At 43.5% G+C, this 15,525-nt stretch overlaps 1 protein-coding gene across 9 annotated transcripts in view; it reads left to right on the top strand.

Moving 5' to 3' along the window:
- Positions 1–15,525, top strand: part of LOC119732391 (protein polybromo-1-like) — a 70,147-nt gene that overhangs the window by 25,507 nt on the left and 29,115 nt on the right. For 8 of the 9 annotated variants that reach the window (XM_038205876.1, XM_038205875.1, XM_038205870.1 and 5 more), the window contains 9 exons: positions 231–398; positions 2,079–2,320; positions 3,624–3,753; positions 4,864–5,022; positions 6,727–6,826; positions 8,688–8,757; positions 10,796–10,934; positions 12,033–12,212; positions 13,783–13,941. In XM_038205876.1, the coding sequence (XP_038061804.1) occupies positions 231–398; positions 2,079–2,320; positions 3,624–3,753; positions 4,864–5,022; positions 6,727–6,826; positions 8,688–8,757; positions 10,796–10,934; positions 12,033–12,212; positions 13,783–13,941 (1,347 nt within the window). The remainder of the gene's footprint in view (positions 1–230; positions 399–2,078; positions 2,321–3,623; positions 3,754–4,863; positions 5,023–6,726; positions 6,827–8,687; positions 8,758–10,795; positions 10,935–12,032; positions 12,213–13,782; positions 13,942–15,525) is intronic. The other variant, XM_038205869.1, reaches the window with a different exon arrangement.

Here is a 15,525-nt window from a genome sequence, read left to right as displayed (position 1 = left end):
TCTTGGTACAAGGATTTGGGCTTACTTTCCCTAATCAGCCGGTCCGTAACAGGCGTAGTGTATCCACCACAGTGGTTACGGGTGCTGTTAACAAGACTAATCCTCCCTCCCCCGGTGACAATCTGTACGGAGTTACCGTATACGTCAAAATCTATCGGGTAATGCATCTGTCTATTGTTCCAGTGCGTGTGACTAACGCCGCGCCCTGGCGCTATTTTCTTTTGGTGTAGGAATACCCCGAGTACTACCAAGTGATCAAGAAGCCGATTGACATGCAGAAGATTCAGCAGCGGCTTGGTGCCAAGCAGTACGAGCAGCTGGACGACATGGTCACCGACTTCCTGCTCATGTTTGACAATGCCTGCAAGTTCAACGAGCCCGACTCACTCATTTACAAGGTAAAATGGCGCGGTGCGGTTTGCTGAGTAAAACAAATAAGGATTCAGGTTGGCGTAGCGGTTCATTCCTCGCCTTCCACCTCTGTGACCCGGGTTCGATTCCTGCCCTGGTCCACATGGGGTTGGGTTTTCAGTCCCTATCTGATTCTGTGGCTTTTTTTCCCAGAATTTTCTTCTGGGTGTTTTCCTTCCACCTCTAAAACTTTCTTCTCATTGTCTTCTCTGTACAGGCTGCTGTCAGGCTTGCGAGTTACATTGCCTAGGGCACTTTTGAGGAATCCTTGGTTTCACTACCAGAAATATAATAATAATAATAGCAAATCATGTTTTTCATTGAAGTTGCCCCATAAAAAGGCTAAAAAAAACTACTAAGAAAGGCTCAGAGGGAGAGAAACAAAACAAACGAAGATAAAAAAAGAGAATCGCTAATTTGGACGAAAATAATTAACCTTTTCCTTTAAGGGAAGAGCAAATTATAGAATAAAGGAAAGCAGTGTCAGACATAAATCTGACAAGATGCCCCACGTGCGAAAAAACTGTGTAGGCTCATAGTCTGAAGCATTAAACGCTAAAGCAGTTGGTTATTCTGCAGCTTGGGGGTTAAAGGTCAGTCTCTAGGTTGAAGGGTGTGTGTCCTTGGGCAAGACACTTTGTCACAATTACTTCTCTCCACCCAGAGGTCAAATGGTTATTGTAACTGATTTAGCCGGATGTGGCTAAAAAATGGCAGCACCGAGCTATATAATAATCGTAGCGCTGATCACTTTTCATCCTATCAATCTCAAATCTTTCAATCTCAAAGCACTTGAATATTATTACCCCGTTCATCAGGCCATGAAACCACAAAGCAGCTGATATCAGCGCTCAATGGTCTTCGACCCTCATGGGCACCCATTTGTACTCCTGGGTGGAGAGAGGTAATTGTAGCTAAATGTCTTACCCAAGAGCGCAAACACCACGTTCCTGGCAGGATTGGAAGCCACACACTATTGTGCTTGAGTCAAACACTGTAAGGGACCGTGACCATTCAGCCCTGGTATGAAAAGGGCCCCCCGGTACCCCGTCCGGTCCAAAGCCAGTCCGGTCTTCAGCCCAGTCTCGTCCGGTACATGGTCCTGTCTGACCAGAAGTTTTGAAGTCAGTCAGGCGCATCAATTTATTGCCCTTCAGAGAACGTCCAGAGCAGAACAATAGCAGACTTACCGGATTAAAGATAAAATCCTTCCATAAGGCCTTGGTAATTTACGGTCCCATTGTGCGCGAAACCGCATGGCAGGGGTTTTGATCTGTGCCGACGAAAGTTTTCTATTGTTTGGCGCTGAGAGATTAAAACCACAAGCGGGTTTCTTCTGGAATATATTACATGTGTCAATACTTGCAAACAATAGACCCCAGGATAGAGGAGTTCCTGATTAGCAACAGGACCAGCTCCTAGGCCGGTAGCTGGGACGGTACGAGAGGACTTCTTGGGAGGGGACGAGCTAACCGGGGGGCCCTTTTCATACCGGGGCTGAATGGTCACGGGCCCTAACCAATGGACCATGGCATTTATACTACCAGGGAGCTGAGATAGTCTTCAGAATATTGTATGGGCCTGATCGGCAAGATAACTATGCTGTACAGTTACCTAATGGGTATGTGGCAACAAAAAAAAATCGGCGTTTTTATCATCATTATTAGGATGCTCTGACTTTACAACGAGTCCTCCTCCAAACCAAATCGGAGCTGATGGGCGACGAGACCTCCGGAATGCCCGACATCCAGAGCACCGTCCGAGAGATCCTGACCAATCTCTTCGTCTCGTTGGCCAATCATCAGGACGAGGAGGGGAGGTGTTTCAGTGATTCGCTGTCTGAGGTGCCTCCAGTGAAGGAGGAGCCAGGGGCGGAGGGGGAGATACAGCCGCAGCAGCAGGGACAGAAGTAAACACACTGGGTCATCATTAATTACACTTTAAATTCCAGTTTACTGTACTTTCTGTGTACAATGTGTGTATGTTTGCTCTATACTTCTTGCATGGTGTGATGCTTTTGTGGGGCTCAGTGGTCTTGTGTCAAACTGAAAGGCCTCAGTGTGATGACTGGCCAGTGTGTAGTAAAATAGGCCCCTAAGATGTCAATAACAGCATAGGAATTGGGAGAGCCCTAATTTTGTTTTGGGAAAGTCATCAAAAAGCCATGGTATTTCATTATGTGGGAACCCTGCTTGTTACACAAGCTAGTCACCAACAGTCAGATCACATTTGCAGTTAGTACTGCGTCTAGTCAAATTCCATTCGGGCGATTCACAATGCAGTGCGCCACCAAGAGTTTGCCACGGAGAGTTCATTTTTCCCAGTGCATTGTGGGAGATGGTCGACATATTCGCAGCGCGAGACATTTGAAATTGTTAGTTTTTCCGGACAGTAGTTGCGTAAGCGTATGATTCGAGGTATCTTGGTTCTTCTTGGTTGGTTCATCTCCTAAAAACACCGGGGCAAACCCCTTCTCTTAACAATAAGTGTCACTGGGTTCTTTTACGTGCATTTATGCAACACACGGGACCTACGGCTTAACGTCCCATCCGAAGGACGAAGCAATAATGGTTAAGTGCCTTGCTCAAGGGTACAAGTGTCCACCCTGCGGGCTCGAACCCACGCCACTGTTGCCTCTGAAACACCAGGGCATGAGTACGGTGTTCTTAACCGCTAGGCCATGACACTGTTTGCCCTTTTCTTTTTAAGGCGGCAGAACACTATGTCCCAATCTTTAACATATTAGCTCAAGTTGTCTACTGACACTCATTCAAATGGGCCATGTTTTGTCGACCGTAAACTCGAAAAATGGACTCTCCATGGTAAACTCTTGGTGGCGCACTGCATTGTGAATTGCCCAAATTGAGAGACAAAAGCAGGTATAGTGAAATCTCGATTAAAGTCAAAACTTGTTAAATCAAAAACCCTTCTAACTCAAAGTAAATACTTAATCCCGTCAATTGTTGTTGAATAAAAATCCATTGGATAATTCGAAACTCTGCTTAACTCAAAATTTGAGCCGATTCCCTTCAGGTTTGACTTATCGAGATTCCACTGCAGCTGGTAAATACAGCTGGCTTATATCAATCACCAACAGTAATAGCAACTGTATCGAGTAACGAACAGTCACAGCCAGTCAATCCTGATTCTGAGAGGGCTTCGTTCAGTCTGTCGGCAAAAGTCGGAGAGTTATTTGGCTTTTGTTTTTGTAGGAAACCGTTGGATTTGGACACCCTCAGGAGGTTTCTTGACAAGGGCTGCTACCGTCGTCTGGACTGCTTCCAGGATCACATCTTTGGAGTCCTGGAACGAGCTCGCAATCTCAGCCGAACAGACTCCCAGGTCAGTTCATGTCTAAGGCCACTGAGTTTCTATCTCAAAAATGTTTGTGTCCAAATGTTTGTGGCATGGGTGGCTTGTGCGTGAAGCGCTCGCCTCTCACCACTGTGGCTCTGGTTCGAACCCTGGCCGCGGACCATACATGCCATAAGTAAGTAAGTTGGTTCTCTCCTTTGCCACGAGGGTTTTTCTCTGGGCCCTCCGGTTTTCCTCCCTCAGGAAAAGTCAAACACTTTTCATCTCTGGCTGTGCTCCGTGGTCATAATGGGTCGTATGGCTGGCTGCTACAGGCGCCTTTACGTGCCAGCGGCTTGACCACGTTGTAGCCGCGTCCTTCGCACGTAAACTTCGCAATTTAGCTACCCAGCTCCCAGCTGCCTCCCCAAATTATTATTATAATTATTTTTCCTGTTAATGTACCCTTAGGCCAAAAAAAAAAAGTCTCCGGTTTCTGGTATGGAGCTTGCCCAAAAAGTGGTGCGGCGACGCGGCTTTTGGGGTTTTTTTTTACCTGATTTTTTTGCTTCAAATGTTGGCTGATGACTGCAAATGGTGCCCGACTAAACTTAGTGCAAATATACGGGAGTCCAGAGAGGCCACATAAAGCTTATTCTCGACCATAACCCAATCTAAAAACACGTTAAAATTGTGCAGCAGCAGGATTCCAGTCAAACCAGTGAGTTTGGCAGTTTTGAGACATCATCTTTCATTGAAAAAAAAACTTTTTCATTTTGCCCGACGCGCATGGTTACGGTGACGCGCGCGCATACCAGAAACCGGAGACTTTTTTGGGGGCCTTAGGGAGACATTTTCATGTCTCCCTAATGTCACAGCCCCCCTTTAGAGGCACAATTTTACTGTCGTTATTAGGTTTTATGTGTTGCTTGTGGTCTAATTAGTAACATGCTGAAATTCCTGGGGAAAAAAGGACAAGGGAATATTGGGTTAGGGCACATTTAAGTTTGACAAATTTGGTGCACAAGTCTATGGGGATGTCTCCCAAATGTCCAATCCAGGTTAATTATTATTATTATTATTATACTTGCTTTCAAATATTTTTAACTTGATAACCGATGTGAATGCCTTATACTGTCTTATCGGGGACTCCCACAGGTGTATGAAGATGCGTTTGAAATGCAGAGGTTCTTCATCAACATCCGAGATGAGATCTGTAAGAATGGGGAGATCCTGCTGTCCCCGGCACTGAGTTATACTCACAGACACATGCAGAATGACATCGAGAAACAGAAGAAGGAGAAACTACCCAAAGAGGTCAGTTCTGTCTCTGTAAGGGCCTGTGACCATTCAGCCCAAGTATGAAAAGGGCCCCCTGGTAAGCTCGTCCCCTCCCAAGAAGTCCTCTCGTACCGTCCCAGCTACCGACCCAGGAGCTGGTCCGGTTGCTAATCAGGAACTCCTCTATCCTGGGGTCTATTGTTTGCAAGTATTGACACATGTAATATATCCCAGAAGAAACCTGCTTGTGGTTTTCATCTCTCAGCGCAAAACAATAGAACACTTTTGTCGGCACAGATCAAAACCCCTGGAAGGCGGTTTTGCACACAATGGGACCGTAAATTACCAAGGCATTTGGAAGGATTTTATCTTTAATCCGGTAAGTCTGCTATTGTTCTGCTCTGGACGTTCTCCGAAGGGCAATAAATTGATGCGCCTGACTGACTTCAAAACTTCTGGTCAGACAGGACCATGTACCGGACGAGATTGGGCTGAAGACCGGACTGGCCCTGGACCGGACGAGGTACCGGAGGGCCCTTTTCATACCAGGGCTGAATGGTCAGGGTCCCTAAGCTGACCTGGGGCCGATTTCACGAAACTCTAAGACGCGTCTTAGGAAATGTTACTCATCTTATCTCGCGACTCATCATAGGGTCGATTTCACCAAACTTGGCATGGGTGGCTTGTGCGTAAAGCGCTCGCCTCTCACCAAGGTGACCACAGTTCGAATCCTGGCCGCGGATCACATGTGAGTGGAGTTGTGCGTTGGTTCTCTCCTGTGCCACGAGGGTTTTTCTCCGTGCCCTCCGGTTTTCCTCCCTCCCGAAAAATCAAACACTTTCGATCTCAGGCTGTGCTCCGTGGTCATATATGGGTCGGCAGCCATAGGCGCCTTTACATGCCAGCGGCCCGACCACGTTGTAGCCGCGTCCTTCGCAATTCAGCATACCAGCTGTGAGTAAGGATGATTAGCCTCCCAAATTATTATTGTTATTATTAAACTTAAGACGCGTTCAACACGTTTTAACTTCCTTAGCAACTCGGCTAAACTCATCTTAACTTAAGACCGGTCTGAGGGTCATCTTATCTCATTAATGCGTGCATTAATTTGTATAATTGTCTGAAAATCATTGCAATATCTTCTCGGTAACGACGAATGTTGGCCTAGCTTTATAGTTTCAGAAAGTAAACCGCTATTGTAGAAACAGATTTGAATAGATTTCTGATATGTGGGTAGGTTTAATAAAAATAACTTATTTACGTTGTACAAAATTTAATTATACACCAACAACTTGTCGACTTTTGCAAATAGAGTGATGAAAGGGGGAACAAGAATGACACTATCGCATATTGTGTAGAACTACCTTTTGTGTGAAATAAAGTAGAGTCATTTTTCTGACTAAATTCATGTTTTGTGTGGGCGCAGGAAATTGATTTTGTGCATATAATTTTTTTGTGAAGTTCTTGATGTAGCACTTGCAAATTCTAGGAATTCATAAGCTAACTTTTAGAACAAGAATCATTCAAATCACTCATGTACTTTTCAAGTTGCGGAATTTAAACGCAATCGTTGTTTTAAAGTTCTGTCCACGGATCACATAAAGTGTTCTTCCAGCAAACCATGAAACAATGCGCTTATGGATGTGTATGAATGAAAAATTTGGTCATGTAGATAGACATTGTGACTGTGTTTAAGCCTGCACCCATTGGGAATTTGTTTTGACCGTCTCGTTTTGATAGATGAAAGAAGATGCGGAGAAGAAAGAGGAAGAGGCAAAACAGCTGCAGCAAGACCCAGCAGGAGGAGAAGCTAAGGATGCACAGGAGATGAATGAACTGGTAAGATTGATATGACCGCACACACATATTTCTGACTTTGATTCCGGAGGTGTGCCAACCCAATGTCAGTTTAGGGGTACTGTACCCATCCTGACAGATTCCAACAAAACATGCTGTTGGGGTTTGATGGGTTGAGTTCTGTTAGGGATAAAGGGCCCATGTAAGGCCAAACAAAAATAAACTCGGTCTCTGGTCAGCACGCGCGTCGATTTTAATCATGCGCGTCAACCTTCTTTTTTTTTCAAATTAACACGGAAGCTACAACAGCGCCCTCTATTGCTGCGCCTCCTCAAATTTTTGTACCAAGGAGCACCAAGGAATGGGGAAATTTCACCAAGGCAAATGATAAAGGGCACCAAGGCAAATTATGGAGGACACCAATGTATAATGAGGACACAAAAAAGCAAAATAGTACCCACCTTGTCTGTACAATACAAGCTTGAAAAAAAAAAAGCCACCAAAAAAAAAAAAAAAAACACGCGTCGCCGCATCAATTCCGGAACTTCGGTCTGACCAGAGACCGACTATTTTTTTTTTGGCCTAATGTGCATTTTTTAACGCCATCCCTTAAAATGCCCCTTTAGGTCCCATTTAACACCCTATTTTTAACTTTTGTTTGACCATTTTCGATGATATATCTATTTGGTGCCTTTTTGGTTTTTATACTAATGCCAGTTTCCATATCCATGAGCTACTACTCTTTCTACCACCACAGTATACCACAGATGTGGTAATTGTCGGTGTCTGGCAAATACAGGGCAACTGTGGATTGTGATAAATTATGATAATGGCTCACAGCCAACTGACACACCTGAGCGAGCAGGACGCTCAGCGGGCATCCCTCAACACAATGCCCATGGCTCACAGCCAACTGACACAGTCGAGCGAGCAGGACGCTCAGCGGGCATCCCTCAACACAATGCCCAAGGCTCACAGCCAACTGACACAGTCGAGCGAGCAGGACGCTCAGCGGGCATCCCTCAACACAATGCCCATGGCTCACAACCAACTGACACACCCGAGCGAGCAGGGCATGCCCAGCAAGCACTCCCAATCCTAACAAATCCTACTTGAGGAGTAGCATCTCCAACTATCTTCAGTCTCCTGACGATGACTAGAGCAGGCTAGTCGAAACGTTGAGACCAAAGACAAGTTCGTTTAGAACTTACAGCAGGACTGTTCTTAACAGAACAAAAAAAAACTACTTAGCAAAGTTGATAATAAGCAGGACAACTTCTTTTCAGAACTAATATCTTCTAAGCAGTAGTTATTACCACATGGTGTTACCGCAAACCGAAATGATACCGATACCCCACCATGCAAAGCCTCAAATCTTAAATTATGATAATTGTTGTCCAGTTGGATTAATCCTAACCCGTTGAGCACTTTTACTAGAAAGTATCCTGAATCCGCCCAAATCCACCAATTTTGTCATGCAAAAAAAATGTTGGTGTCCTGAGTCCATCAGAATCCACCAGTGAGTCCATCAGAATCCAGCAGTGTGGTAGACCTCGTGCACACCAAACATATAGCCAAGGAGTTGAACTGTTGAGATCCTGAATCCATCAAAAGTTCCCCAACTGCTCAATATGGTGGTATCCTGAATCCATCAAAATCCTGCAGTACCGCTACGCTTATTGTCCTGAATCCATCAAAATCCCCCAACTTTTTCAATATGGAGGTTTCCTGAATCGGCCGAAATCCTCCAAAAAAGGATTTTGATGGATTCGGGTATGTTTGGGGTAAAGTTTAGCTTTTGGCTTTGGTAACTTCATTTGTAGATTTGTTAAATAATTTTCTCAAATAAAAAAAAACAGGCATTGCCTCAACATTGAACAAAATGCATTTTCTTTTGTGTTTGCAGGCAAGTAACGGCTTAAATGTGAATGGGCAAACATACCGTGTTGGCGACTTTGTATACGTTGAACCAAGGTCAGTATGTAACTTTATGTCTTGCCAGTTGTCTTATATTTTGAAGGTAGCTTAGTATCTTCACACACAAAACAAGCTCAAATTGATCTCTGAAGCTGCGGCCGAACTGTAGACCTGCTGTAGCCTATAAGTCATCATGTGGTTGTGACTGTCAATTGAAAAAGATTCACATTATTTGTTCGATCGGCATTTGGTGCATGGAGCGTTTTGTAGCATGTCGAACACCCAATTTGTGTGCAGTACATTGCTAGCCCCAATGCAAAATGAGTGACCTCATGACCCAATTTTCCATGACTGCAATAAATTGGTAGCTCTGGTCAGTGGAGACCTGAAGCACGTGTTGTGGCGAGGGCCTAAGGAACAAGGTGATTGATGGCCAAAAAAAGGCATTTTGTGAAGTTTGTTACTAACCAACCAACCAACCAACCAATGGAGAGACATTTATTTATTTATTCCATTTCTTTACCCAGGGTATGCCCAAACAGTTTAAAACTGGTTTCCATTGGGGCCCTGCATACAATAAATAATGACTACAAACATGTATGATTATACAATACATTACAAATACAATAAAATTCAATACAGTGAGATAAAACATTATTTGAATAATGCATAGGTGTTAAGCAAATATTATAAATACAGTATATGTTAAAACTATTATAACTACATGTACAGTGTGAATGCTTTGCTATAAGATTGATTCAGTGAACACGAAAAATTTGGATCTATCTTGTAACATCAAGAAAAGAAAAAAAAAATATTGCTATATTGCTTGACATGACTACTTGCAGAGCTGCTCAGCTGCAGCTAACAAGCTTTTGGTGAAGTTTTTTATTTTTTCAGTCCTCTTTATGCCGGACTTACTCTCTAACTGACCGCAACTTGTGAATTACAGGACCAATCTACAGTCCCCTTTGTACCTATCTCACTGACCGAGTCACTGACGACTGCCGCTTGTGAATTAGACTTACGTAGGCCAGGGGCCGTATTCACAAAACTCAAACTTAAGAGAATAATTAAGTCCGACTTAAATCTAAGCACCCTGCTGACTTAAGTGGGGTGCTTAATTTGGTATTCACGAAAGATCTAAGCACCCCACTTATCTTAGTGCTCAGCTTAACTTAAGCGTTGAAAGAAATGATTCTTGCTCATGCACAAAAACATTTACGTCATTAACATTCCTACACAGAGGCAGTTCAAGCGATTTGTACGTGTTTCTTTAACATAATCATGAGCGTGCATATTTAGCCACGCAGTCTCCAAGCCCAAGATAGTGCACGGAACATGCCTGCGTCACGCTTGTGTCAAACGAGTTTGTCATGCACATCGTATGCACTCAGTGCATGCAGTTATTTCCCAACGTTTTAGTTGTTTCAACCCAAATATCAGTGAAATGTTCGTTTTATTTACTATCGAGTGTGAAACAAATTGTTAATGGTGATTTATTCCCATTCTCTCATACATGCTGAAAGGTAAGACAGTTATTTTGCATTTTATAGTCGTCAGTCACTGTGGTAACAGTGCATGTCATTGGATACATGTCATCATTAGCACCCACCCCGCCTGCCTAAAAATCAACAAATGAATCGAAAATATCCGTTAGAATTTAACGAACTGCAAATCTAGCGCTGTCACACATTAACTTCAACTTGGCTTCCTTCTACAATAATTCAATAGAAAGTCCAATTTTGTGCCTAAAATTTACAAACCAGCGGACAGAATTGAAGCCGCCATGACACCCTAGTGCCCCACTTGACTTAAGACAAGTCCGACCACACGTAGATTTAAGTCATGAAAATAAGAGGCGCACTTAGTGAAAATGTTTCATTAATACTGCTTAAATATTAAGACTCGTCTAAATCGCATATTTAAGTGGGGTGCTTACGTTTTGATGACTCAAGTCGTTTTGTGAATACGGCCCCTGACCTTGGCCCAACACGTTGACGTTGATGAATATTTTGACCCCTGATTGATCTGGGACTAGCTTTGTCTTGTTTAATATGTTTCCCCTGGTTTACCGATTATTTCTGGATGGTAGTGAGAAGAATTTGAAGCTGCACATCGTCTGCATCGAGAAGCTATGGAGCGATCCGGACGGGGAATGCTGGCTCCATGGCAACTGGTTTCTGAGACCCAACGAGACTTTCCATCTGGCCACCCGCAAGTTCCTTGAGAAGGTAAAGAAAAACCAAACAGCTATATTAAATTACTAGAGCGCTAACTTCGTGTACAAAGTAATGCCTGCTGGGCGCATCCATGTTTGTGCACAAACCTATGGAGACCTAAAAATTTTGTACAGCTTTTGTACGGCTATTTGCATATCTGCATTTGTATTCCATACCGGTGCGTTATCGAAGCCAATACACCCAAAACCGAAACGCATGATCAGCAAAGGAGCGTGTCATTTTGCTCTACGCAAACAGCGCAACGCGTGCGCGTATTCACTGCAGATGCTTTTTGCCGTCACGTTTTTTTGAACCGTCAATGACGCGCTTAAGTTGTTTGCGTATGTTCTACTTGAGCGTTGCATGTAGAGTACAATTTCAAAGTCAATCCATCTAATTTCATTATGTTCTACAAACACGCACATGAATTCAAAATGTCTGCGCCCAGGACGGCTTCAAAGCGTCTCCATGCGCAGAATGACGAGTTAGCGCTCTAGTAATTTAATGTAGCTCTATGAGAAAAACATGCTTCTAAGGGCCGATAACCACTGCACTCAGTAACGAGATTCCACACAAATTTGCTGGTAATATTGGAATAGTTTATGCTGCTCCCATGCATACCATGAGGTAGAGCGATAAACATCTGTGCTGAGAAAGCCTAGTCTGAAAAAAGTAAATAAGAATGAAAAAAAACCTCTAACAAAAAACAAAGTCTGTTTCAGCTAAAAATGTGTTGCCATGTTCTGGTATGGAGCTTGCCCCAAAAGTGGTGCTGGGACGCAGCTTCTTTTTTTTTTTTTTTTCCCCGTCAAATTTCGGCCGATGACTGCAAATGGTGCCCGACTAATTTAGTGAAAAATGCATGGGCGCCTAGAGAGGCCACATAAAGCTTATACTCAATCGTAACCCCATCTTAAAAGCACATTAGAATTGTGCAGCAGCAGGATTCCAGTCAAACCAGTGAGTTTGGCGGTTTTGAGACATCATCTTACATTGAAAAAAAAACTTTTTAATTTTGCCGACGGGCATGGCTACGGCGACGCCTGCGCATACCAGAAACTGCAGACTTTTTGGGGGGCCTGAAATAACATTTATTTTTTGTATTTTCAGGAAGTATTTAAGAGTGACTACTACAACAAAGTAAAGATCTCACAGCACGTAGTCGGCAAGTGTCACGTCATGTCTGTCAAGGATTACTTCAAGTATAAACCCGAGGGTTTCAATGAGGAAGACGTCTACACCCTGGAGTCTCGCTACTCGGCTAAAGCCAAGGCATTCAAGAAGATCAAAGTAAGTTGGGCTGAGTACATTCCAGTAGGGTTCCCAGCCACCCTTGAACTCAGAGAAAACTTGAAAATGGATTTCCATTTTTCCAGTGAGGGAACTCAGGGGAAATTGAAAAAATTCTCGAATTCAGAGAAGACTTAAGGTGCCCTCCGGTTGACAAGCGGTTCACTTGCGCCACGACAAAGCCGTCAGCATCAAATACAAAAATAATGCTCAAGTGAGAAAACTGAGAAATTGTGTGATTGTCTTAGGACAAGCGGCATCTGGATGCAAAATAATCGCAACCATCCTCATGTCACCCACGACACGACAAGGATGCCACGGCATAGACAGTCATGTGACTTCTTTAAAGGGAAAATACAACATTTGCAAACATCAAAAAATAAAACTACCAAATCATTTTGAAATACCTTGCTGGACTGTTAGTGAATGCCAGTGTAAAGCATCCTGTAAAATCATGGCACCTGGTATACTGTCATTTTCAAGAAAAGTGGTATGTTTGTATCAATTTCCAATGCTGGTCGGCCGACCAGCGTTGGAAAAAAAACTGGCTTTTTTCAAATACTGGCCCCAATTGACCATCGCACTTGTTTGCAATCGATTACACACCTATGAACGGGTACAAGCCAGCTAGACTGGTTCCCTGACCTTACAATTCCCCAATGTATGTAAACTGCTCTGTTTCTTCTTATCTGGAGTCAGGGAACCAGACTACAGGAAAACGATTGTTTTTCTTGGTTTTTATAGCATTTTCGAACCCAAAACCTCAAAAAAGTCAGTGTAACAATATTTGCTATATATTTCCAACCCCCCAATTCCATCCATTTCTGAAAATTACAGCAAAAGCAAATGATGTATATTCCCTTTAACAATAGTGAAAGCATGTTGATTACAATCAAATGACATTCCATGGCCACACCAGCTGCTCAGCCGTTCTCGCTGCATGCTGATTGGCTACACGACTGCGATTGAATCCGGCTTATTGGGAACACATCGCAGAAATGTTTCTACTGATTATTACACCTCATACATCCGCAGCAGGGAGCCAGGACCGAGAAGTTTTGCGATGACATTTTGACCAGCGTTTGACTAGAGACGTTCACACGTTGCTATTAGTTGTAGGAATCAACTCTTTGTAGTAATCAATATTAGGTTTTGTCCTTCACCAACGTATTAACACAGTATACTCGGTGTGTTACTAACTGTTAGCTCCCGAGTGAAAGTTAGAAGAAAAAAAATCACTCGGGTGGGACTCGCACCCACGACCTCGTGCTTTCTAGTGCATGGGTCTCACCACTCCACCACCGAGCCTGCGGGATCGATTGGCTGGTTCGAATCTGAAGTAGCAGTGGGTACCGCAATGAAATTATTCACAAGACGGAATTTGCGCCGAGATGGAATTTGCCCCTACGCAAATTTCATCTTATGAATCTTTGTAGTAGCCAATTCTAGTTTCCTGCGAGTCGATTTATGGCTTAAGAAAAGTGCATCCATTTGCCAAGTGGCATCTGAAAGCATGTGCTTAAGAAAGCATACATGGATGGTAAAACCTGTTTTTTATGTTTGCGCACAGATCTGGGCCATGCCTCCCAGCAACGTCAAGATCGTTCCTCGCGAGGAACCGCTGTCGCGTGTCCGCGTCGCCTCCGTCTTCGCTGACAGCCAGGGCACAGAGACCATGGACTCGGACAACACTGATGGGGTGTACCAAGTCTTTGACAAGGAGAGAGAGGTGAGATTTGGACAAATAGCAAATTACTCGTTGGAAATTTACTCGTTGGACATTTTGACAAATAGGGAATTAGTAGTTGGAAATGTACTCATTGGAGATTTTGACAAATAGCGAATCACTTGTTGGAACCTGAAAAGTTAATTCTCCGAATCAGGGTTGTCCCAACCAGTCCTCATAAGCCTGGGCGGCAATCAGGAGGACAAGTCCCTCACTTTTTGAAGTGGGGGGGGAGATATTGTATCATTCCCCCCCCCCCCCCCCCCCCCCCGCTTTTTTCATCCCGAATAAAAATTGTAGCATATATTTTGATTCTATAGCTCAGAATCTCCAATTTCAAAAATGGTGTTTAAATAATGATTTTTGGCTCAAAAATTAGTTAAAGTGGTCAGAAATTACCTCAGATCGCACCACAGAGAGTCTGGAACCCAAAAAGTGTCGGGCCCTCAAACAGGCCCCGAACCCCACGCCGTAAGGGCTTGGTGCTCACATAATTTCTGATCAAGGTATTCCCCCCCCCCCACACTTTAGAGAAGCGATTGACGCCCTTGCTCATAAGTCAGTTACAAGTCATTTAGTTCTCTCAATGGCAATCGCTTGTCAGTGTTCGTCCCCTGTTATTTGTGACCTAACTTGTGATTTCACTTGTAATGGACTACAAGTCTGGCACGGATAGAGTAGACTGAATGCGCACAGAGTTGATCTGATACACCGTGCCCTCTGGAGACATGCACACAATAGGGAACAAAAGATTGTATACGTCTCCACAGGGCAATTCCTATAGATGAATATGTCTCCACAAGGTTTTCACGAAATAGATATATGGATTTTACTCAAAAAGTAGGAATTTCCAAGGTGGGTTGATCTGTCGCAAATGGAAGAGTTTTAGAAAAGGGATATTAAGGCCGAATTTCATCCTAGGAAATTAATTCTGGTTAAAGCATTTTCAAACTGTACTTTCAAACTCGAAAACTTTACTACACGAGAACAAAGAAATGTCTCCACAAGGATACAAATTTCAGTATGTGTGTAACATCTTGTGTGGTAGGAATGTATTTTGAGTGTAAACACACAGTGGTAATGGGGCTTAAATGTAGGGTAGACCATTTGTCATGTGTGTATTTATTTTCGTTTGAAGCAAGAAAAGTGCTGAAAATCTAAAGACGGGTGCTTAACAACTAACTTGTTGAAATTTTTAGCTCAGTGAATGCTGTACATCCCAAGTATTCTACAGGATCTCGATTTCAATTCAAGAGTTTCCGAGTCATGTTTTGAACTGCACCTGAAATCAGCGTCCGAGATGCGTTCTCATTCAGCCGATTGCAGATGCGCGATGTCATAATAGCAACCGCACACTGAATAAAAGCAACCGCACCCGCGCATGCGTTGTTTCAATGTTCCGTGCACCCATTCACGCATTCACCGAATTACAAACCAACTACTAACCTAAATTTCCAAAAATGGGTCACTTGACACATTTGTTTGCGTCGCTTGACACTTACTTTTAAGATAGCTGCATATGATCTACTCTACTTTAAGCATCCTTCAACAAGCTTCGGCCTTATAAATCCTTCACAGATCCATTTT

This window comes from Patiria miniata, unplaced genomic scaffold, assembly GCF_015706575.1.
Source record: "Patiria miniata isolate m_02_andy unplaced genomic scaffold, ASM1570657v1 HiC_scaffold_24, whole genome shotgun sequence".
Taxonomy (NCBI): Eukaryota; Metazoa; Echinodermata; class Asteroidea; order Valvatida; family Asterinidae; genus Patiria; species Patiria miniata.
The sequence above is the reverse complement of the archived record's forward strand: the minus strand, read 5'-3'. Positions and strand labels throughout refer to the sequence as shown.